Genomic DNA, 22,427 nt, shown 5'->3' with positions numbered 1-22,427 from the left:
CAGAGCAACGTCACAGGGCAGGTAAGTGCGTGTGAAGCTATCACAAGATATCACAGGTGCGACGGGGGCGGGGACTATCGCGCTCGGCATCGCTACCATCGGCTTGCAATGTCGTAGTGTGAAAAGTACCCCTAAAGGTTGTGCAACCAAGTATTAGACTAAGAGTGCCAATGTGACGCCCTGGACTAGTCAGGTCGTCCCAGGTAGTCACACACACAACACCACACCCCCTCCCGGTTAGGTGACAGCAGCCAACCGCAGAAAACCCTTGTCACCACCCTCCGGGTTTGATGTCCACACCAGGGGGGTGGGGCCAGGCAGTTGGCTCTACCCACCGATGAGTTTATAGCCCCGGAGGCGGGAAAACAGACAGTAGTTAGTTGAGTTTGACAGTGAAGTTGAGAGGAGTGAGGTTGAAGGGCAGACGTGGGACCAGGCCTGCCAGCAGTGACCTTTGGAAAGGAGGCAAACAGTGGTGGCCGCCTGCAGGACCTGGGATTACAGCCGGTGGAATCGTAGGGACCGGGGTCGGGCGGTGGCCCGCCGGAACCGAACCGGGGAGCCGATTGGAAACAGGAGCACCAGGAGGGGTACTCAGACCCAGACGAAGTCCAAAAGCCACTGGACCGAGTCAAATTAGCTGATTGCGGACTGGACTTAAGGACCTATCCCACACAAGGCCCGACTGAAGAAAACAGCCCAACCATACAGTGTCCACTGTAAAAATAAATCAATAGCGCAATCTAAGAGCACCCGATGTATTTGTGTTAGATTAGTGTAGTTAGAAGCTGCTCACCTGCTTTGGTTGTGCGCCCTCGCACAACCTCGGTGATGAGCGTGTAATTCCTCTGGATTTGAGGGGCTGTGGTAACTGGTGTTATCCGATCCTTTTAGCTGGATGGAGCTGGAGGTTCACCGACTCCTTTGATCCCGGAGCTTTCAGGTCGGCTCTCCGTCCTCCCGCTGGATTATTCAAAGTGAACTGATAGATTCTGTGATCCTCAGCAGCTCTTTGCCGGATTCCCCTTCAGGAGTAGGCAATGTAGATAATAGTGATGAAACCGGTCTTTGAGCGCTAATGATGGATCAGATTCTAAATGTTCTTTTGAAGATTAGGCTTTATTGTTAAAAAGATAAAGCTCTTGTTATCACTTCACTAAGACCGGTTTCATCACTATTATCTACATTGCCAACCATACAGTGTAGAAGCCACCGCCAAGGCATAGAGACCGAAAGGGCCAGCATCTGCGGGCAAACGGGCTCCTACTGCATATACAAGTCGGGGAGCGGACTACCGGTGTCTAGGCATAGGAGTCAAACATTTACACACAGAGGTGCAGGAGAAAGGTGGAAACCACCAGCCTATACTGGGAGAAGCTGCAGCCTGCTGCGGGCCCCGTTCATCACTCCGTTTGGTTTACCAGAGACTCCGGTGTATTGTGTCATATTAAGTACACCAGTGCCTTCGGGCGCGCACCGCACCGCACGAGCACCTCAGCCACTCAGCCCATCCCCAGCACCTCACGCATCTTCCTCCCTCGGGCCCCCAGGACCATCACTCCCCTACCCTCGGAGGGGTCAACACCAAGCTGTGCAACACCGTCCCCGGGAGGCCTAGTTAACGGCAGCGGTGGTGTCCATCCGCATTCACCACAACCCGTGGGTGGCGTCACGAACTTACCAAACATATCCGAAAACCGCCGCGGCCCTCCCGGCCGTGGCACTCCTCGCGTGCAGCGCCAGCAAACACCCCTTCACAGAGCGACGTGACCCCCGGTCCGGAGGCGCTCGAGCCACCGACACATGAGCCCGGATCTGAGCGGCTCGGGGGTCGCAGCCGAGCCCGCGGGGCGGTACACATCGCCTCTCCTGGCGGCACGAACAGGATCAAGCAGTCCACTTACCTGTAGAAGTGCGCCTTGGAAGTTGTCGTCAGCGGCGTCCCGCTGAAAAATTTTCAGAAGTCGCCATCTTGTCGCTGTGCAGTGGTGCGAAATTTCCCGCCAGACCTGTCTTCCCCGCGAGAGTTGAAGCCCCGCCCCCAGAGAGCAGAGCGGTGCAGAAAAGAAGCGAGGTGCTCGGAAAAGACCGAGGGGGGGCGGGTGAAGATCCAGCCTCATGTGACTGAGGAGATAAAAGGCAGGGACTCCAGGACTCTGACATCTGTCTGGTTCCTGGACAAACAAGTGGCAACATGTCCGCCCCGTCTGAGAAGCCCGAATTCCCGGAGCCCACGCCCGGAACAGCGGCGTGGGTGGAAGCCCGGACGGCCATGATGTGCTGCCGTCTCCAGGCCCAGGTACGCTACCTAATGGAGCAATGGGCGGCCGAGATGGAGGGGATAGCTGCCGCCGTGCGGGCATGTGAAGTGGCGGCAGTGTTGGAGGAAAGGGTACGCGACCCACGCCCCTATGTCCGAGAGGGACCGGCTGCTGCGGCTGAAAGATTCAGTCTGCTCCTGCCCTCCATACTGCCTCCCTCACCGCCCGTAACGGACGCCGCTACCTCTCCGCTCAGATCCCCACCCCCATCACTGGTGGCGGAGCCCGTCCCCGACGCCCAAGAGGAGCTGCCTGTGGCCGCGGCATGCGGACAGTCACCCGATCCACCCGTACTACCTCTACTCCCGTGGAAGGTTGAGTTCCGGAAGGTTCCCGTGCCTGATGTGGTCACGGCCCCGGCAGTCCGCCTGGCCAGGGAGGAGGAAAGCATAACCCGGAAGAAGGCCCAGAAGGTGAGGCAGGCCGTTCCCGGGTCTCGGGCCTCGGCTGAGGTCCCGCGGGGAGGCAGCTGCAAGGCAGCAGAGCCGGCCGCGACACAGTGGGGTTCCCTCCAGAGGGTGACAGTCGTGGCTGCCACCGGGGAACTCCAGCTGGGCCAGACCCCCACCAATAGAGACCCCGGGCACGCAGACGCCCCGTATTGGGAGCGGCAGCCAAGCCAGACGGGCCGAGAGATTGAAACCCGGGAGAAGAGGAAGGCGGAGATACTTGCCCGCATGATACGGGAGAAAGAAAATCTGCGGAGTGACACCTACCGGGTGCGAGGCCAAAAGTACCAGGGCCAGGTCCGGAGGTTTGACCGTGACCGCGGATGGGTGTTCATCTACGAGCCCGGCCTGGAGGCTGAAGTATTCTTCTCTCGTAGAGATGTAAACCCGCACCTGCCCTATGGTCACCTGGATCGTGACCTGCTACCCGGCGACTTAGTTCAATACACCCGGCATTGTGGGGAGAGGGGCTGGTTTGCCCTGGATGTCCGCCTGAGAGAGGGCCGCGGTGCCCCGGAGCGGCCCCAGTCCCCTCCCCCACCGTACAGCCCTGAGGTTGTCGTCAACGAGCAGTACGAAGAGGATGATCTAAAGTAAAGGCAGCGGAACCCGGCTGCCCAAGTGACACTGTCCCCGTTGAGACCCTTCTGCCCGTCCCCATTGGGACTTTGTTTTTGCCCCGTTCACAAAAGACAAGGCCGAGAACTGACAGGCCACCCAAAAACTTTTGGGCATGTAAATAAACCCCCCCTTGACCGGCCTTTTCCCGTTTGCAGCCTCCGGAGAGGCAGATTGGAGGGAGGACACGCAGCAGAGCAGGTTGGGGTCGCACCACTAACACAACCGGTGGCGATCCTCCGGGTCAGGGGTCCCCTGGACGTGGGGCCTCTGAGAGACTGCCGGGTGCGGAACTTTGTACCCGGCCCATTTTGGCAACTTACACCCGTCCCGTTACAGCAACATCTGGGCCCATTCCTGGACTGGGGAAAAGGGGTGCTACCCATTTCTTAGGGGCAGCATCAAGGCCTAGGTTGTTTGGGTGGGTGATGATGGTCCGGTCCCATTTCCCGTTTTATTAAAAATGTTTTTTATGATGTTTGGAATGGTTTAAGAATGTGCCTCCCGTAAGGGAAGATTTAAGAATGCATAATGTTCAAATGTTTTATTCATATGTTTCAGAAATAAAATAAACCAGTGATGGACGGGCAGCCCGTGGACGGTCTGCATTAAACCAAGGGGGAATGTGATGCCCTGGACTAGTCAGGTCGTCCCAGGTTGTTACACACACAACACCACACCCCCTACCGGTTAGGTGACAGCAGCCAACCACAGAAAACCCTTGTCACCACCCTCCGGGTTTGATGTCCACACCAGGGGGGTGGGGCCAGGCAGTTGGCTCTACCCACCGAGGAGTTCACAGCCCCGGAGGTGGGAAAACAGACAGTAGTTAGTTGAGTTTGACAGTGAAGTTGAGAGGAGTGAAGTTGAAGGGCAGACCTGGGACCAGGCCTGCCAGCAGTGACCTTTGGCAAGGAGGCAGACGGTGGTGGCCTCCTGCAGGAGCTGGGATTACAGCCGGTGGAACCGTAGGGACCGGGGTCGGGCGGTGGCCCGCCGGAACCGAACCAGTGAGCCGATTGGAAACCGGAGCACCAGGAGGGGTACTCGGACCCAGACAAAGTCCAGAAGCCACTGGACCGAGTCAAATTAGCTGATTGCGGACTGGACTTAAGGACCTATCCCACACAAGGCCCGACTGAAGACAACAGCCCAACCATACAGGGTAGAAGCCACCGCCAAGGCATAGAGACCCAATGGGCTAGCGTCTGCGCGCAAACGGGCTCCTACGGCATATACAAGTCGGGGAGCGGACTACCTGTGTCTAGGCATAGGAGTCAAACATTTACACACAGAGGTGCAGGAGAAAGGTGGAAACCACCAGCCTATACTGGGAGAAGCTGCAGCCGGCTGCGGGCCCCGTTTGGTTTACCAGAGACTTCGGTGTATTGTGTCATAGTAAGTACACCAGTGCCTTCGGGCGCGCACCGCACCGCACCAGCACCTCAGCCACGCAGCCCGTCCCTAGCACCTCACGCATCTTCCTCCCTCGGGCCCCCAGGACCATCACTCCCCTACCCTCGGAGCGGTCAACACCAAGCTGCGCAACACCGTCCCCGGGAGGCCTAATTAACGACAGCGGTGGTGTCCATCCGCATTCACCACAACCCGTAGGTGGCGTCACAAACTTACCAAACATATCCGAAAACCGCCGCGGCCCTCCCGGCCGTGGCACTCCCCGCGTGCAGCGCCAGCAAACACCCCTTCACAGAGCGACGTTATCCCCGTTCCGGAGGCGCTCGAGCCACCGACACATGAGCCCGGATCCGAGCGGCTCGGCGGTCGCAGCCGAGCCCGCGGGGCGGTACACCACTACTTTTGTCTGGCCCACTTTTCGAGTTTTGTGTGAAATGATCAATGATTTGATTTTTGTTTCATTCTCTCTTGTGTTATTTTCATTGCAAGCAAAATAAATGAAGATAATAATACCAAAGAATTTGTGATTGCAATCATTTTCAAGAAGAAATTGAGTATTATCTGATAGAATTGCAGGGGTGCCAATACTTTTGACCAGCACTGTATGTAACTAGGTTAGTGAATGTACGTATATATGAAAGGACAAAAAGTAGTGGGGCACCCCTATTAATTCAGGTTTTTCATTAAGCTCCATCACCACAGGTCTACAAAACCAAGCTCCCTGCCATTCAGCCTGCCAGCACAAACATTCATAAAGGAACATCTAAATTAAGAGGTCCATGGTACCAGGTACTGAGGGCACAAAAATCACCAAAGCTCTGTTTGCTCAATATCCTTCTGGGGACAGTTTTGGGAAGGCCATTTTCTGTTTCATATGATGGTTTGGGGATTGTGATGTGGAAGAACTTGATCATCCACACAGATCCCTAACCTTAATTCAATCAAACACCTTTGGGATGAACTAGTCTAGAGATTGTGAGCCTAGCCCTCTCCTCGAACAGCAATCTCTGACCTCACAAATACTCTTCTGGATGAAGGGGGCAAAAATTCTCACAGACATCTCCAAAATCTATTAAAAATTCTTCTTCGAAGAGCTGATGCTGTTATATCTGCAAAGGGACTCTATAATAAGGCTGATAAAAAATGAGAAGGAATCCGCAATCAGTGGTAGATAACACTTGGCTTTATTAATAATCCACAAAAACAAGCAAATAAAACATGTGTAGACATAGTTTTTACGCATTTCGAACAGGACACTGCTCTTAATCATGACAAGAACAAGGAAATAAAACATGTGTAGACAAAGTCTATGCAGTTCGAGCAGGACACTGTTCTTAATAGTTTCGAGTGTGCTGCTCGAAACGCGTAGACTTCATCTACACATGTTTTATTTGCTTGTTCTTATGGATTATTAATAAAGCCAAATTTTATCTACCACTTATTGTGGATTCTAGATTCCTCCTTGTTTTCATCAGCCTTTTTGAATCATAGAATGATAGAGTTGGAGGGGACCTCAAGGGCCATCGGGTCCAACCCCCTGCGAGTACAGGTTTTATTAAATCATCCCAGCCATATGTCTATCCAGCTTCAGCTTGAAGATTTCCATTGATGGAGAGCTCACCTCCCATGGTAGCCTGTTCCGTTCTCTGAACTGTCCTCACTGCCTGGTAGCTGGTCCAGAGCTTCCGTGCACCCCACCCTCATTGTTCCTCCACCTGGTGAGCTGGTCTATGTGTTTTTCCTTTTGTAGTGACTCTCTAAAAAGGTCTATTGATGTATAATGGGAGGTCATAAAAGCCCCTTTAGGTGTAATGTAGAGGGGGCACATACTTTTGTCCTATAGGGTAAGGTCAACTATACAAGTACATAAATCTACGGCATGGTAAAATGTTCCTTTATACCTTGATTAGAGTGAACACATCAGGAGAGGATGGTGGGTGCCAGTTATAGGATCTCTTTCTGCGCTTGCTGTATAGATAGCTTATAGGTGGCTTCCAACATATCGGATCCTCTTCATGGACACGATACGGGTATCCAAATTGATTTCTTCTTGCAACAAAACTGTAAACCTAAAAAGAAGATGCAGAAAAATAATAATGATTATATATTCTTCAGGAACTTTTCCAGACATACACAGGTCGATCCGGTCCCACAAGTCTTAATAGAAAACATAGCAATGAAAAAAATTATCACAATTGATCACATCAATTCCGTGGGACACAATCTGAATTCCATGGACTAAACCAATTGGAGTAAATATTAAAACATAACTTTTAATTTAATGTATAATTAAAAGTTCAGTGCCCTAAACGTGTGAAATAAAACAATGAAAAATGATTTTAGCGAATATTAAAAATTAGAGATGGAAGCTAGTGATGAGCGAGTACTAAAAAGCTCGGGTGCTCGAAGCTCGGGCCGAGCATCCCAAGATACTCGTGTACTCGGGCCGAGCAACGAGCCCAATGTTATCCTATGGGAGACCCGAGTATTTTTGTGAAATGACCCCCCGGCAGCATGGAGAAACCCTAAAAATGTCACAAAAGTCTCAGAAGAGTGCTCAAATGACATGGCAACAGCATGGGGAAGACCCCTTGAAGCATTTATCACTCAAAAGTCACAGCTGTGAACAATTTTGTCCGCGTTTCACGCCATTTTTACGGACTCACCAGAAAACCTTCCAAAATGACCCCAAAATGATTTTTCATGGCAGAAATGTTAAGGGCACATACCCAATAGTGAGATAGAGCTGGTGTATGTTACTTTTTGAGATTAATACATGAAAGATTTTACGCGAAAACATTGTGTGGCACTCCGATGTCCCTAAGAAGAGACGTACATAAAGGCCTCTGAGTCTAATGTGCCCATTTTGAGGAACTGAGTCTTTGTAGTATTTTCCTTTGCCAGGGCAGTCCAAAATTGTGAGGTTCACCAATGCCCCTGCATACAGACGTGCATGATGGCCTGTAAACCTGAAGTGCCCATTGTAAGGAAGTGGGTCTATTGTAGTATAGCCCTTTGGCAGGGCAGCCAAAAATTGGGAGGCTCCACGTTGTCCCTGGATAGAGACGTGCATGAGGGCCTGGAAACCTGAAGTGCCCATTGTAAGGAAGTGGGTCTATTGTAGTATAGCCCTTTGGCAGGGCAGCCAAAAATTGGGAGGCTCCACGTTGTCCCTGGATAGAGACGTGCATGAGGGCCTGGAAACCTGAAGTGCCCATTGTAAGGAAGTGGGTCTATTGTAATATAGCCCTTTGGCAGGGCAGCCAAAAATTGGGAGGCTCCACGTTGTCCCTGGATAGAGACGTGCATGAGGGCCTGGAAACCTGAAGTGCCCATTGTAAGGAAGTGGGTCTATTGTAGTATAGCCCTTAGGCAGGGCAGCCAAAAATAGGGAGGCTCCACGTTGTCCCTGGGTAGAGACGTGCATGAGGGCCTGTAAACCTGAAGTGCCCATTGTCAGGAAGTGGGTGTATTATAGTATAGCCCTTAGGCAGGGCAGCCAAAAATTGGGAGGCTCCACGTTGTCCCTGGGTAGAGACGTGCATGAGGGCCTCAAAACATTAAGTGTCCATTGTCAGGAAGTGGGTGTATTATAGTATAGCCCTTAGGCAGGGCAGCCAAAAATTGGGAGGCTCCACGTTGTCCCTGGGTAGAGACGTGCATGAGGGCCTCAAAACATTAAGTGTCCATTGTCAGGAAGTGGGTGTATTATAGTATAGCCCTTAGGCAGGGCAGCCAAAAATTGGGAGGCTCCACGTTGTCCCTGGGTAGAGACGTGCATGAGGGCCTCAAAACATTAAGTGTCCATTGTCAGGAAGTGGGTGTATTATAGTATAGCCCTTAGGCAGGGCAGCCAAAAATTGGGAGGCTCCACGTTGTCCCTGGGTAGAGACGTGCATGAGGGCCTCAAAACATTAAGTGTCCATTGTCAGGAAGTGGGTGTATTATAGTATAGCCCTTAGGCAGGGCAGCCAAAAATTGGGAGGCTCCACGTTGTCCCTGGGTAGAGACGTGCATGAGGGCCTCAAAACATTAAGTGTCCATTGTCAGGAAGTGGGTGTATTATAGTATAGCCCTTAGGCAGGGCAGCCAAAAATTGGGAGGCTCCACGTTGTCCCTGGGTAGAGACGTGCATGAGGGCCTCAAAACATTAAGTGTCCATTGTCAGGAAGTGGGTGTATTATAGTATAGCCCTTAGGCAGGGCAGCCAAAAATTGGGAGGCTCCACGTTGTCCCTGGGTAGAGACGTGCATCAGGGCCTCAAAACATTGTTCCCATTGCAAAGGAGCGGGTCTCCTGTCGTTGTAATGTCCATTCTGCAAAGAATGGGCGAAAAAATTTACCACTGGGGGTATACCTGAAACAAAGGCCTAAGTATTGCAATTTGTAACGGTCATCATGGTGGCGCATGAGGAGAAGGAGGAGCAGTCCAGCGATTATCCAAAGTCCAGAAGTGTGTACCCATGGGTGAGTGGAGGTACATGGCAAACTTTAAATTCCGCTCTCATTTGCTGGTGGTGTGGTGAAGTCTGGCCCAATCCAACCCTTGTTCATCTTGATCAGAGTCAGCCTGTCAGCATTTTCAGTTGACAGGCGGGTGCGTTTATCTGTAATGATTCCACCTGCGGCACTAAAAACACGCTCTGACAAAACGCTAGCGGCAGGGCAGGCCAGGACTTCCAAGGCGTAGAGAGCCAATTCATGCCACGTGTCCAGCTTGGATACCCAATAATTGTAAGGCACAGAGGAATGTCGGAGTACAGTTGTTCGATCTGCAAGGTACTCCTTCAGCATCTGGGCAAACTTAGGATATCTTGTGGCACTACCCCGCACCTCAGGGGCTGTGGTACGTGAGGGGCTGAGAAAACTGTCCCACATCTTAAAGACTGTTCCCCTACCTCTGGCGGATTGGACTTGTGCCTCTCTCGGCTGTACGCCTCGGTTGTCCACTGATTCCTGACCTATGCCGCTAGCGTTTTGTGAGGGGAATGCTTTGCCTACTTCCGTGACTATGGCCTTCCGGAACTGCTGCATTTTGGTTGACCTCTCCTCCACGGGAATAAGAGACAAAAAGTTCTCCTTGTAGCGTGGGTCTAACAGTGTTACCAACCAGTAATGATTGTCGGCCAAGATGTTCTTAACGCGAGGGTCACGAGACAGGCAGCTTACCATAAAGTCAGCCATGTGCGCCAGACTCTTAACAGCCAGGACTTCAGTAGCCTGACCAACAAGATGACTGAACATGCTGTTCTGCTCCTCCTCCTCCTCCTCCTCCTCATCTACCCTGTCCTCTGGCCAGCCACGCTGAACCGAGGATATGACTGGTGTGCATGTCATATCCTCAATTTGGCCGGAGAGTTGCTCCATGTCTTCATCCTCCTCCTCGTCATAGTCCTCCACTGCACGTTGTGATGAGACGAGGCTGGGCTGTGTGTTATCACCCACACCCACTACTGTTTCTTGCTGCAACTCATCGCGCTCCGCCTGCAATGCATCATGTTTGTTTTTCAGCAGAGACCGTTTTAGAAGGCAGAGTAGCGGTATGGTGACGCTAATAATGGCGTCATCACCACTCACCATCTTGGTGGAGTCCTCAAAGTTTTGGAGGATGGTACATAGGTCTGACATCCATCTCCACTCCTCAGGTGTTATGTGTGGAATTTGAACCATTTCCCGACGGCTTAGGTGATGCAGGTACTCAACAACTGCCCTCTTCTGCTCACATATCCTGACCAACATGTGCAGAGTTGAATTCCAACGCGTGGGGACATCACACACCAGTCTGTGAGCCGGAAGATGCAAACTGCGCTGAAAGCCGGCAAGGCCGGCTGAAGCAGTAGGTGACTTTCGAAAATGTGCAGACAGGCGGCGAACTTTTACCAGCAGATCAGACAGCTCTGGGTATGACTTTATAAACCGCTGAACCACGAGGTTGAGCACATGGGCCACGCATGGAACATGTGTCAGCTGGCCTCGCCTCAAAGCCGCCACCAGGTTCCGGCCATTGTCACACACGACCTTTCCTGGCTTTAGGTTCAGAGGTGTGAGCCAGTGATCTGCCTGCTGTTTCAGAGCTGTCCACAGCTCTTCTGCATTGTGGGGTTTGTCACCGATGCAGATTAGCTTCAGCACAGCCTGTTGCCGCTTCGCCGAGGCAGTGCTGCAGTGCTTCCAGCTTGGGACTGGTGTGGAGGGTACAGTGGATGAGGATGCGCAGGAGGAGGAGGAGGCTGAAGAGCATGACATTCCTGAGCTGTAGAGTGTGGGTGAAACACTGACTGAGGTAGGGCCTGCAAACCTTGGTGTGGGAAGGACGTGTTCCGTCCCTCGCTCAGACTGGGTCCCAGCTTCCACAATATTAACCCAGTGTGCCGTCAACGAGATGTATCGGCCTTGCCCACAAGCACTTGTCCACGTGTCTGTGGTTAGGTGGACCTTGGGTGAAACAGCGTTGTTCAGGGCACGTGTGATGTTTTGTGACACGTGGTTATGCAATGCGGGGACGGCACACCGGGAGAAATAGTGGCGGCTGGGGACCGAGTAACGTGGGACAGCTGCCGCCATCAGGTCGCGGAATGCTTCTGTCTCCACCAGCCTAAAAGGCAACATTTCCAGCGCAAGCAGTCGCGAAATGTTAGCATTTAGAACTGTGGCATGTGGGGTGTTGGCAGTGTATTTGCGCCTGCGTTCAAAGGTTTGCTGAATGGATAACTGAATGCTGCGCTGGGACAAGGACGTGCTTGATGATGGTGTTCTTTCTGCGTAGGCAACTGCAGGTGCAGGAGTGGAGGAGGCTTGTTCGCAGGCAGCATGGACAGGGGATTGGTTCGCATGCACAACCAGCGAAGACGTAGCAGTGACATCAGCAAGCACTGCTCCTCGACTCTGTTGTACTTCCCACAAAGTCGGGTGCTTGGCTGACATGTGCCTGATCATGCTGGTGGTGGTCAGGCTGCTAGTTTTGGTACCCCTGCTGATGCTGGCACGGCAGGTGTTGCAAATGGCCTTTTTAGAATCATCTGGAGCCAACCTAAAAAACTGCCAGACTCGGGAAGACCTAACATTTGTACAGGCACCTTGTGTCGTCGTGTTGTTCCGGGGAACGGTTGCCTGACTTCTGCCTGGGGCCACCACCCTGCTTCTTACTGCCTGTTGTGATGCTACGCCTCCCTCCCCCTGTGCACTGCTGTCCTCGCTCTGCATATCCTCCTGCCAGGTTGGGTCAGTTACTGGATCATCCACCACGTCGTCTTCCTCTTCCGCACCCTGCTCCTCCTCCTGACTTCCTGACAATTGTGTCTCATCATCGTCCACCACTTGTTGAGACACGTTGCCAACTTCGTGAGAACGTGGCTGCTCAAATATTTGGCCATCTGTACAGACGATCTCCTCATGACCCACTTCAATATGAGCTGGCGAGAGGCCAGAATGTGTGAATGGAAACGTGAACAGCTCTTCCGAGTGTCCAAGTGTGGGATCATTAATGTCCGAGGAGGACGTGTACTCAGCCTGGTGGTAGGAAGGAGGATCAGGTTCAGAAATGTGCGGTGCAGTATCACGGCTACTGACACTTGACCGTGTGTAAGACAGAGTGTTTGTGGTGGTGCCAATCTGACTGGAAGCATTATCTGCTATCCAACTAACAACCTGTTGACACTGGTCTTGGTTCAAGAGCGGTGTACTGCTGCGGTCCCCAAGAATTTGGGACAGGACGTGCGAGCGACTAGATGTGGCCCTTTGTTGTGGCGAAATTAGAGCTTGCCCACGACCTCGGCCTCTGCCTGCACCACCATCACGTCCACTTCCTTGTTCCTTGCCAATGCCCTTGCGCATTTTGCAATGCTGTGCTGACGTGTATTCACTACTTGTGCGTTATATCAAAGTTTGTGGAAATTGCACACAAGTGCACCTGTACGCTGCCACCGACAGGCACACACGTGCGGTTTTTAAATGCAAGCACGGACGCACTAAGAACCTAACACAGGTTTTAGGAGCAAAAATTAAGAACTCTGACACTATCAGCCACTGCTGACTGACGTGTATTATACACTACACTTGTGCGTTATATAATAGTTTGGTAAAAACGCACACAAGTGCACCTGTACGCTGCCACCGACAGGCACACACGTGCGGTTTTTAAATGCAAGCACGGACGCACTAAGAACCTAACACAGGTTTTAGGAGCAAAAATTAAGAACTCTGACACTATCAGCCACTGCTGACTGACGTGTATTATACACTACACTTGTGCGTTATATAATAGTTTGGTAAAAACGCACACAAGTGCACCTGTACGCTGCCACCGACAGGCACACACGTGCGGTTTTTAAATGCAAGCACGGACGCACTAAGAACCTAACAGGTTTTAGGAGCGACAATTGCTGAGAAGTCTGACACTATCAGGACTGTTTTAGACTGTGTACACCAGCCCCAGATATGATGAAGGCTGGTATACGGTCACCACTAGGAATGGCTATATACCCTGCCTGCCTGCCTGCCTGCCTGCCTGTATACTGCTACAATAGTCCTGACAAGGACTCTTTTGGTCACTAGCCTGTATTCCAACCTGGCTATACCCTGCCTGTATACAGCAACAATAGTCCTGAGAAGGACTCTGCTACTGTACTCCGACCTGGCTATACCCTGCCTGCCTGTATACAACTAGAATAGTCCTGAGAAGGACTTTTGGTCACACTGTTTGCAGCCCTGCAACTGAAAAAGCTATAAAGGGCCGCAAAGCTTTCCCTGAATCAGCGACACTCTCCCTGCACTCACTGTCTGGATAGCTGTGAGCAGAGCACAGCGCGCCGGCCGGTATAAAGGCTCGGTCACGCTGTGCAGACCGGCCAATCACTGCAATTCCACAACTAACAGGGCTGTGGCATTGCAGTGGTCTGCCAGCCAATCCCTGCATGAGGGCTGGCTCTCAAAAGAGCGCCAACATGCAGGGATGAAGACCACGAGTACAGCACGAGTATCGCGAGATTACTCGGTCCCCGCCGAGTAGCCAGAGTACAGTGATACTCGTGCGAGTACCGAGTAGTGACAAGCATGCTCGCTCATCACTAATGGAAGCGTAACAATAGGTATTGCTAAAATGCAGCAATATATGTTTTTTCAGTATGGTTTTTGAAGCATATTTAATAATATTTAATAATAATTTAAAAAACAAAAAAACAAACTGGGTTTAATAAAATAATTTATTTTATATTGTTGCACCCCTATGTTTTATTTATGGGAATTCATCGCGACTTCTCATACTGTTTAATTCGTCCTTTGAAGCTTGGTGAGTTTGGGGAATTGTCCCCACGATTCTTACTTTTTTTACATTTATTTTGATATTTAATAATAAGCCTCATAAATTTGGTGAGGTTTTTGGTAGCTTTTCGCTGAAAAAACCTCACCCAAATCTGCAATAAAATCAAGCTGAAAATACACAAGGAATTGATGACACATTTTTTTAATCCAAACAAACATTAAATAACACATGGAAAAAAAAAATCACAATGGGTATATTTTGTCTTTCAAACTAATGAGTTACTTGTAAGCAGAAGCGCTTTGGATGTAGATTTTGGCATGGAATCTGAGCCAAAAAATGTCATCAAAAGACTCAGTATGATCATACCCTTGGAAAACCTCCCCCCCATTAATGTCAGTCTTTTTACTGTGTTTTTAATTTTTTTAATCATTTTTTGGGCATGGATAACATACCCTATCCTATACTATAATTAAAAATGCACCAAAAATCACACAGCAAAAACCTTGCCATAAAAATCTTATTAAAAACCAATGTGAAAAATCACACATTTTGCCATGATTTATGTTCCAAAAAAAGGACAAAGAGTAAACATGACACTTTTTTTAACACATTACAGAAAAAAATCACGACGTGCATTGTGGGTAAGTTTTGTTTTTTTTCATGTAAATGAATGGAAAGCTTGTTGCAATCAGATTTGAACCATTTTTTAGTGTAGGTTTTGGGGTGGAAAAAGCACATAAAAAAAACCCTGTGTGTGAACATATTCTTTAGTGTTGTACATAAAGGCAACTTGTGCATCTCCGGCTTTCTCTGGAGACAACAGATGATCCTCACTAGCGTTCCCAGCAATCAGCTCAATGTTGAGGGTATCTCAAGAGGATAAGGTTAAAATAGTTGTAGATTATATAAATAAATTAACTTTGCATATTCATATTTACGGACGAGACTTCAGAGTCAAAACTTGCTCCCTCCATTTCATATTTTACCAAGGTGGAAAAAATAACTATTATTTCTTTGGCATCTCCAACAATCTTCGTGGAGCATCTTTGTAGGATGTTGATGACCAGTGAGACTAGTTCTCCTATTGTTCAAAGTAGGGATCTGATTACTCATCACCTGACCTACTCATGGATGATAACATGAATGATACGTAAAACTATGAGCAAAACTTACCCTATCCTCAGAGATAACAGCTTCTGGTCTCAGTAACAGGGCACCCGCATCCACCGCTGTCACAGAACACAAAGATCCGGGATCGGCACTAACATGTAACGTAACATCAGACCCCGGCAAAGCTTCCTTTTTCGAAAAGTCCAAAGTAACCTGGAATAGATAGATAATAGCAATGGTATCAGATGTCAGCTAGTGATAGACAACCGCACTTCCGTAAAAAGTCAAATTGAGAAGGATTATAAAAGATCATGGACCCTTGGTCAACCACTATAACCATGATACACCTGATTTGTATTCAAGAAACACTTAACTTGTGCTTTAGGCTATGTGCGCACTTTGCGTTTTTCCATGCTTTTCCGCAGCGTTTTCAAACAAACTTTTGGTCTGTACTGTATATTTTCCCTGGATATGAATAACAGTGTGTGCACAAAGAGATTTTTAAGGGATGTTTTGGTCTGCTCTGAAAAACACCTGAAAAAAAGTATGCTAAGAAACACTTGAAATACTCTTCTTATTCATATGCTCAGCCTTTTGAACATTTTTTTTTCTGGTTGAGGATTTAAAAACTACCAGATGGGGGAAAAGTGCATGTCACATCTTTGAAGTTGCTGATAATGGAATATGTGTCAAACAAAACATTGTTGCATCAAAGGGTCAGGCTTGAAAAAAACACTAAAAAAATGTTTTAAAACTCAGAAAACTTCTCCAAAGACTCTCAACAGAAGGAACATTTCACGAGGCGGTTCTCACTAGAAAACTCATTGCTTTTGAAAACATAAAACAAAATCAGTGTATAAAGTGCCTAAATATATGAGCTGTGTATCTCATCTTTGGGAATGGCATATTTTCGAGGACAGGGATCCCCGCCTCGTTGGGTGGCAACTCGATGCCACATGTTGGTAGGAAATGAATGGAGAGGTTCACATTCTGTGTAATCTGCCTGCTATAAGTGTGTGGTGCTATAAACGGTCCCGTAACTATAAGTGGTGGCTACGAGAAATTAGACACATAGGAATATACGAATGGCAAAGGCAATTTTGGTTGACTTGGTGAGACATTCCTCATAAATGAGCATCCATTTACCTTGTTATTGAAACACTTGACCACAGGAAACTTTTCAGTGTCGGCCGCGATTCTGCCATTTCCGAGTATTGTAAAAGCAAGAATTTGGGCCGATGGGGAAATCTCCGCAGGGACATTGAGCGGGAGTATGACGGTGCCCATCATCACTGGAGAAACAAACATAGCACAGTTATAATTGATTGTAGTTATTTCACCTGCCACACATCGGCCCGGTCTCTTACGTCTATGGTGAAACACCACCCAATATTTTGGCCAGATCGCCTAGGCTCGTGATCTCACTGCTTTATAGTCAACTCATATCAGGACACATGACCCGCGAAAAAGGTATTGAGATCAGAGCACAGTTCTGCCTAAATATGTGCTATGTAAAATGACACTTGAATTGATAAAGTTGTGTAATTGTGTCTGTCCAGGAGGTGTCACTGCCGATGTCATGTTGACTGAAAGCTGTGTTGGGCTGAGCTGGCTGTCAACCAACATGACATCGGCAGTGATGACCCGTCAACAGAGCAAAGCAAATAAGAAAGAATTGACTTGTTGACATGATGTCACAGGAAGCAGGAGCCGTCCGAGACCGCTCTGAGCCAGGAGAGATCGTCATAGGGCAGCACAGTCATTTATTCACAGATCGGTCACAGGTTGTTACCAACTGACAGCTAATAAGTGCTTAGCCCCTAGGAAAAAAAAAGTACCAGATAACCCCTTCAAGAAAATAAATTCTTAAATCGTGCCATAAAGATATTTAAAATGTACAACATCAACATATTGCGAATAATAAAAAAAAAACCAACCCAAAACATTTTATTTAAAGGGAATCTGTCAGCAAGGTTTTGCTGTGTAATCTGAGAGCAGCATGCTATAGAGACTGAGACCCTGATCTCAGTGATGTGTCACTTACTGGGCTGCTTGGTTTGGTTTAGAGAGAAACCCTGTGTTATCTGCTCTATATGTAGCATGCGATGACTGCTGAGTTGTGTATAACCCCACCCACACCCCTGATTGGCAGCTTCCTGCCAATCAGGGGTGTGGGCGGGGTTACACAGATTAGCTGGACTGGCTTCCACAAGACATGCAGTACTCTAGTGATAATCTCCCGGTGATAAAATATCAATTTGTATTCAAAACTACAGCACACAGGCTAATAAGTCACACATCCCTGGAATCAGGTTCTCGATCCACACATTATGCCACTACTATTAAATAGCACAAATCTGCTGACAGATTTCCTTTAATGAGAATCCCAAAAGTATGCATAAAATACAAAACTGTCATAAATAGCTTGAGACAAACACTGTTTATAAAAGTAGTGCATTTTTATAATACTTTGCAGAATTGCATACAAATTTTAAGTCGTAGTAAAACTCGGCATTCAAAGTGGTGCTTTATAAAATATTTGAATTTATGGACAATTAAGAACAGTCCGTAACAAGCAGCTAATTGAAGTTTTGGTCAATCATAGACCTTCATCAGTAATTCGCTGTGTAACTATATTTTATTATGAATGCATACCACTCACCAAAGTGTCACTAGAGGTAAGGCGCAGTCTATGATTCACCAAAACGTCAGTTAGCTGTTTGTTACGGACTGTTCCAGATTGTGAATAAATCCACATTTTTTTCAAAGCCTCCAAGTTCTGAGTTTTACTGCTACTTATTACAGTTTGGAACCCCACTCTGGCACCTCATCACCCATTTCCGGATTGCTGTATATATCACATATGTAAAAATCTGGGCCGTGGGCTGATTTTATTTGGACCTCGATGCCAGGCGTCCATTATTCTGTATGGAGGGCTATATGGGGCCCATTATTCTGTATGGAGGGGTATTTGGAGCACATTATTCTGTATGGAGGGCTATGTGGGGCCCATTATTCTGTATGGAGGTCTGTGTGGCCCCATTATTCTGTATGGAGGGCTATGTGGGGCCCATTATTCTGTATGGAGGGCTATGTGGGGCCCATTATTCTGTATGGAGGGCTATGTGGGGCCCATTATTCTGTATGGAGGGCTATGTGGGGCCCATTATTCTGTATGGAGGGCTATGTGGGGCACATTATTCTGTATGGAGGGCTATGTGGGGCCCATTATTCTGTATGGAGGTCTGTGTGGCCCCATTATTCTGTATGGAGGGCTATGTGGGGCCCATTATTCTGTATGGAGGGCTATGTGGGGCCCATTATTCTGTATGGAGGGCTATGTGGGGCTCATTATTCTGTATGGAGGGCTATGTGGGGCCCATTATTCTGTATGGAGGACTATGTGGGGCCCATTATTCTGTATGGAGGACTATGTGGGGCCCATTATTCTGTATGGAGGGCTATGTGGGGCCCATTATTCTGTATGGAGGGCTATGTGGGGCCCATTATTCTGTATGGAGGGCTATGTGGAGCCCATTATTCTGTATGGAGGGCTATGTGGGGCCCATTATTCTGTATGGAGGGCTATGTGGGGCCCATTATTCTGTATGGAGGGCTATGTGGAGCCCATTATTCTATATGGAGGACTATGTGGCCCCATTATTCTGTATGGAGGACTATGTGGAGCCCATTATTCTATATGGAGGACTATGTGGCCCCATTATTCTGTATGGAGGACTATGTGGAGCCCATTATTCTGTATGGAGGGCTATGTGGAGCCCATTATTCTATATGGAGGACTATGTGGCCCCATTATTCTGTATGGAGGACTATGTGGCCCCATTATTCTGTATGGAGGGCTATGTGGAGCCCATTATTCTATATGGAGGACTATGTGGCCCCATTATTCTGTATGGAGGACTATGTGGAGCCCATTATTCTGTATGGAGGGCTATGTGGGCCAATTATTCTGTATGGAGGGCTATGTGGGGCCCATTATTCTGTATGGAGGGCTATGTGGGGCACATTATTCTGTATGGAGGGCTATGTGGAGCCCATTATTCTGTATGCAGGGCTACGTGGAGCCCATTATTCTGTATGGAGGGCTATGTGGCCCCATTATTCTGTATGGAGGACTATGTGAGGCTCATTATTCTGTATGGAGGGCTATGTGGGCCCCATTATTCTGTATGGAGGGCTATGTGGGGCCCATTATTCTGTATGGAGGCTATGTGGAGCCCATTATTCTGTATGGAGGACTATGTGAGGCCCATTATTCTGTATGGAGGGGTATGTGGAGCCCATTATTCTATATGGAGGGCTATATGGGGCCCATTATTCTGTATGGAGGGCTATGTGGGGCCCATTATTCTGTGTGGAGGGCTATGTGGGGCCCATTATTCTGTGTGGAGGGCTATGTGGGGCCCATTATTCTGTATGGAGGGCTATGTGGCCCCATTATTCTGTATGGAGGGCTATGTGGGGCCCATTATTCTGTATGGAGGGCTATGTGGGACCCATTATTCTGTATGGAGGGCTATGTGGGGCTCATTATTCTGTATGTAGGGGTATGTGGAGCCCATTATTCTGTATGGAGGGCTATGTGGGGCCCATTATTCTGTATGGGAGGACTATTTGGGGCCCACGACTAGGTTGGTCCACGACTTTGTCCACATTTTTAACTTAGGCACAATGTGTATTAGGGTTTGACATCCCTCTTGCTGTATATGATTCATCTACTGAATATAAATGTTATTTACCTGATGTTTCTTCCATTTTGACATTAATTTTTCCATTCAACACAAGGTTTCCCCTAGCCACAACCTAGAAAAAAAATATAATTTGAAACAAAAACTACAAAGTAAAGCAACAACAAATTTTAAGCTTTTAAGACTCCAAAAAGCCAAAACAATTTGCAACGATGCTCAATTATAAGTGTATTTGTCTAAATATGTTTCATTGTACACAATACTACGTTTTTGTTTAGTTTTTTTTGGTGTTGATTTGGGTTTGAAAATTCTTAAGTTTAATGATGATCCCGACTATCCAGCAGGACTAACGTAGTATGTTATGGTACACAAGCTTACATGTAGTGCCAGAAGCCGCTGCTCGCCTTTTGGGTTGTTTTTGGTTCCTCTTGGCTTCCTTAGCAAAATTATAGTCTAGTATTAATTGTTCTTGTTCTTTGTAAGGTTCCCCAATAGTAATTATAATTCTGCTTAAAAAAATGCCCCCAGCAAAGCGCTAACTGAATAAATTAGGAATGTCACATACGTCGATGCTGCTCTCTATTTGTCAACCCCATGAAAAATGGGAAAAGTGTGATTTTTCTTACCACGTAATGGATCTCTAGTTTGTCTTCTTTGGATAGGAGCTCACTGCTTCTTATGATGTAGTCAATCTCAATCTCATGCACCTTCCCACATGTCAGGGGGGAGTCAAGAGGTTGGACTTTTAAGAAGCTGTTTGTAATGGTGGTGAATGGCCGAAGGATTCGAAATGCGTCAACATAGTAAGGATTGAGCTCTCCGTAAGTCCTCTCCAGCTTCTCCTTTTTGTATGTGGCCTTCAAATGGTTATTATAGATGCATTAGATATATAAACTGAATAAATACGCATGTTATTAAACTTACATTTATCCACCAATGTTACAGGCAACTGAGAATGGATAACTTTCTACAAATATCATCTTCATGCTGTATTGTCACATTACAACAAGTTATATATTTTTTACTTCGATCTTGTGGACCATGATTTTAGAGGAAGAAGGGAGTATCTTGCTAAAATTAGGGAGCATTCTTATGATATCATGTAATGCTATAGAAGAATAAAATGTTTCTGTGAAGCCCCACGGGTGTAGTGTCGGTGCATTACCTTCAGGGACTCCACTCGGCTGGATCTCCGTCACTGGTAGGAAATCTTCTTGTTTGATCGTGACGCCACTCTCAGTATTGCGGCCAGTAGGGACCGCCACTGCAGGTTGAGGGTCGCCTGGGGCTGATGGTGTGTGCAGTTAGTTGGAATAGCCTCCTGAGAGTGAGGCAAGCCCCAGGGCCCAGTGTAGGTTTGTAGTACCACAAGTCGCAGAATAACCACACAGGCAGAATGTCTTTCAGGGTTTTTACTCACTTCAGGTGGCAGGGTGAGTAACCCGGGCGTAGCTGGGATGAACCAGGCGGGAACCAGGTGTCCTTCAGGCTGACTTGTGAGGGTGACTACTAACTCGCCTTCCTTAGCCCTTGGTGGTTTGGGGTGACCCCGACTTTGAGTCCCTATGGGGGTCACCCAGGGAAGTTGCTGAAGCCTCACTCCCCTTCGTTTGCCGTGTGCTTGTTGCCTGGGCCAGATCACTCCAGCTTCTTGCCTCCTGTGAGCTATGGGCCCTAACTGTGGCTACGTGGCTGCGGCTTTTTTGTGGTGTTGTGGCGTGGGCTTTGAGAGCCCCACACCGGCAGGTTTAGCAAAAGAAAGCTGGATCTATCTCCGCTTCGGGATCTGCCGCCCGTTTGGGCCTGGTGCTCTCTAGCAGTCTCCTTACTTCCCACTCCGTTGCACTCTCTAGCTGAAGCTGGCTTTCAGGTAGCACTCCTAGTTGACCGTTCTCCCCCGTCTGTAGCCACTGCGCGGACGCTGTCAGATTGCACAGCTCCAGGGATCTGCTCCTCACTTGAGCTCCCTGGACTCTACACTGAACTGGCTCACTGCTCCTCCTCTCCTGTTCTTGCCTACGCCACCTAGCAACCAGACTCTCTTACCACACCCCTTGAGAGGAGATGGAGGCTTTTGGCCCCCTCCACTATTCCAGTGAAGGTCAAGGCTTTTCCCCCTCCTGGGATCCCCAGGGGTCCTCTCATGGGTACATGTGTGAGAGCTGATTACTATGCGCCTGTGTTCCACACCCCTGTCAGCCTTCTGGATTACCTGTATTGTACTGTCCCCAGCATGGGTGCAGTACTCAGTGGTGCCTGACTAGGTCAGGGGCGCCACATTCCCCCTTAGTTATCACCAGCACGTCCTCGGGCTGCAAGACAACATTTTAAAATGCATAAAACGTTAAAACATGTAAAACATTTAAAAGCACCAGGTACCATACATCACCACCCTCCACCCACAAGTCCGTTAACCCACCCCAAAACCCTTTCACGTTGGCCGCGACTTCAGCCACTTCTGGCAGGATGTAGAGGCGGCTTACATGGGCTGGTGGTTTCAGGGTATACCTGGCCTGGTGGATCCGCGCCTTCAGCCTCTTCTGGC

At 48.6% G+C, this 22,427-nt stretch overlaps 1 protein-coding gene across 1 annotated transcript in view; it reads right to left on the bottom strand.

Annotated features, from left to right (window-relative positions):
• LOC142310811 (alpha-2-macroglobulin-like protein 1) overlaps positions 1 to 22,427 on the bottom strand; it is a 105,558-nt gene that overhangs the window by 24,898 nt on the left and 58,233 nt on the right. Inside the window, exons 12-16 of the mRNA XM_075348525.1 lie at positions 20,509 to 20,739; positions 19,934 to 19,997; positions 16,320 to 16,465; positions 15,237 to 15,386; positions 6,706 to 6,873 (exon numbers count right to left, since the gene is read on the bottom strand). Of these exons, the coding sequence (XP_075204640.1) occupies positions 6,706 to 6,873; positions 15,237 to 15,386; positions 16,320 to 16,465; positions 19,934 to 19,997; positions 20,509 to 20,739 (759 nt within the window). The remainder of the gene's footprint in view (positions 1 to 6,705; positions 6,874 to 15,236; positions 15,387 to 16,319; positions 16,466 to 19,933; positions 19,998 to 20,508; positions 20,740 to 22,427) is intronic.

This window comes from Anomaloglossus baeobatrachus, chromosome 5, assembly GCF_048569485.1.
Source record: "Anomaloglossus baeobatrachus isolate aAnoBae1 chromosome 5, aAnoBae1.hap1, whole genome shotgun sequence".
Taxonomy (NCBI): Eukaryota; Metazoa; Chordata; class Amphibia; order Anura; family Aromobatidae; genus Anomaloglossus; species Anomaloglossus baeobatrachus.
Note: the sequence above shows the minus strand (reverse complement) of the source record. Positions and strands in the feature narration are given on the sequence as shown.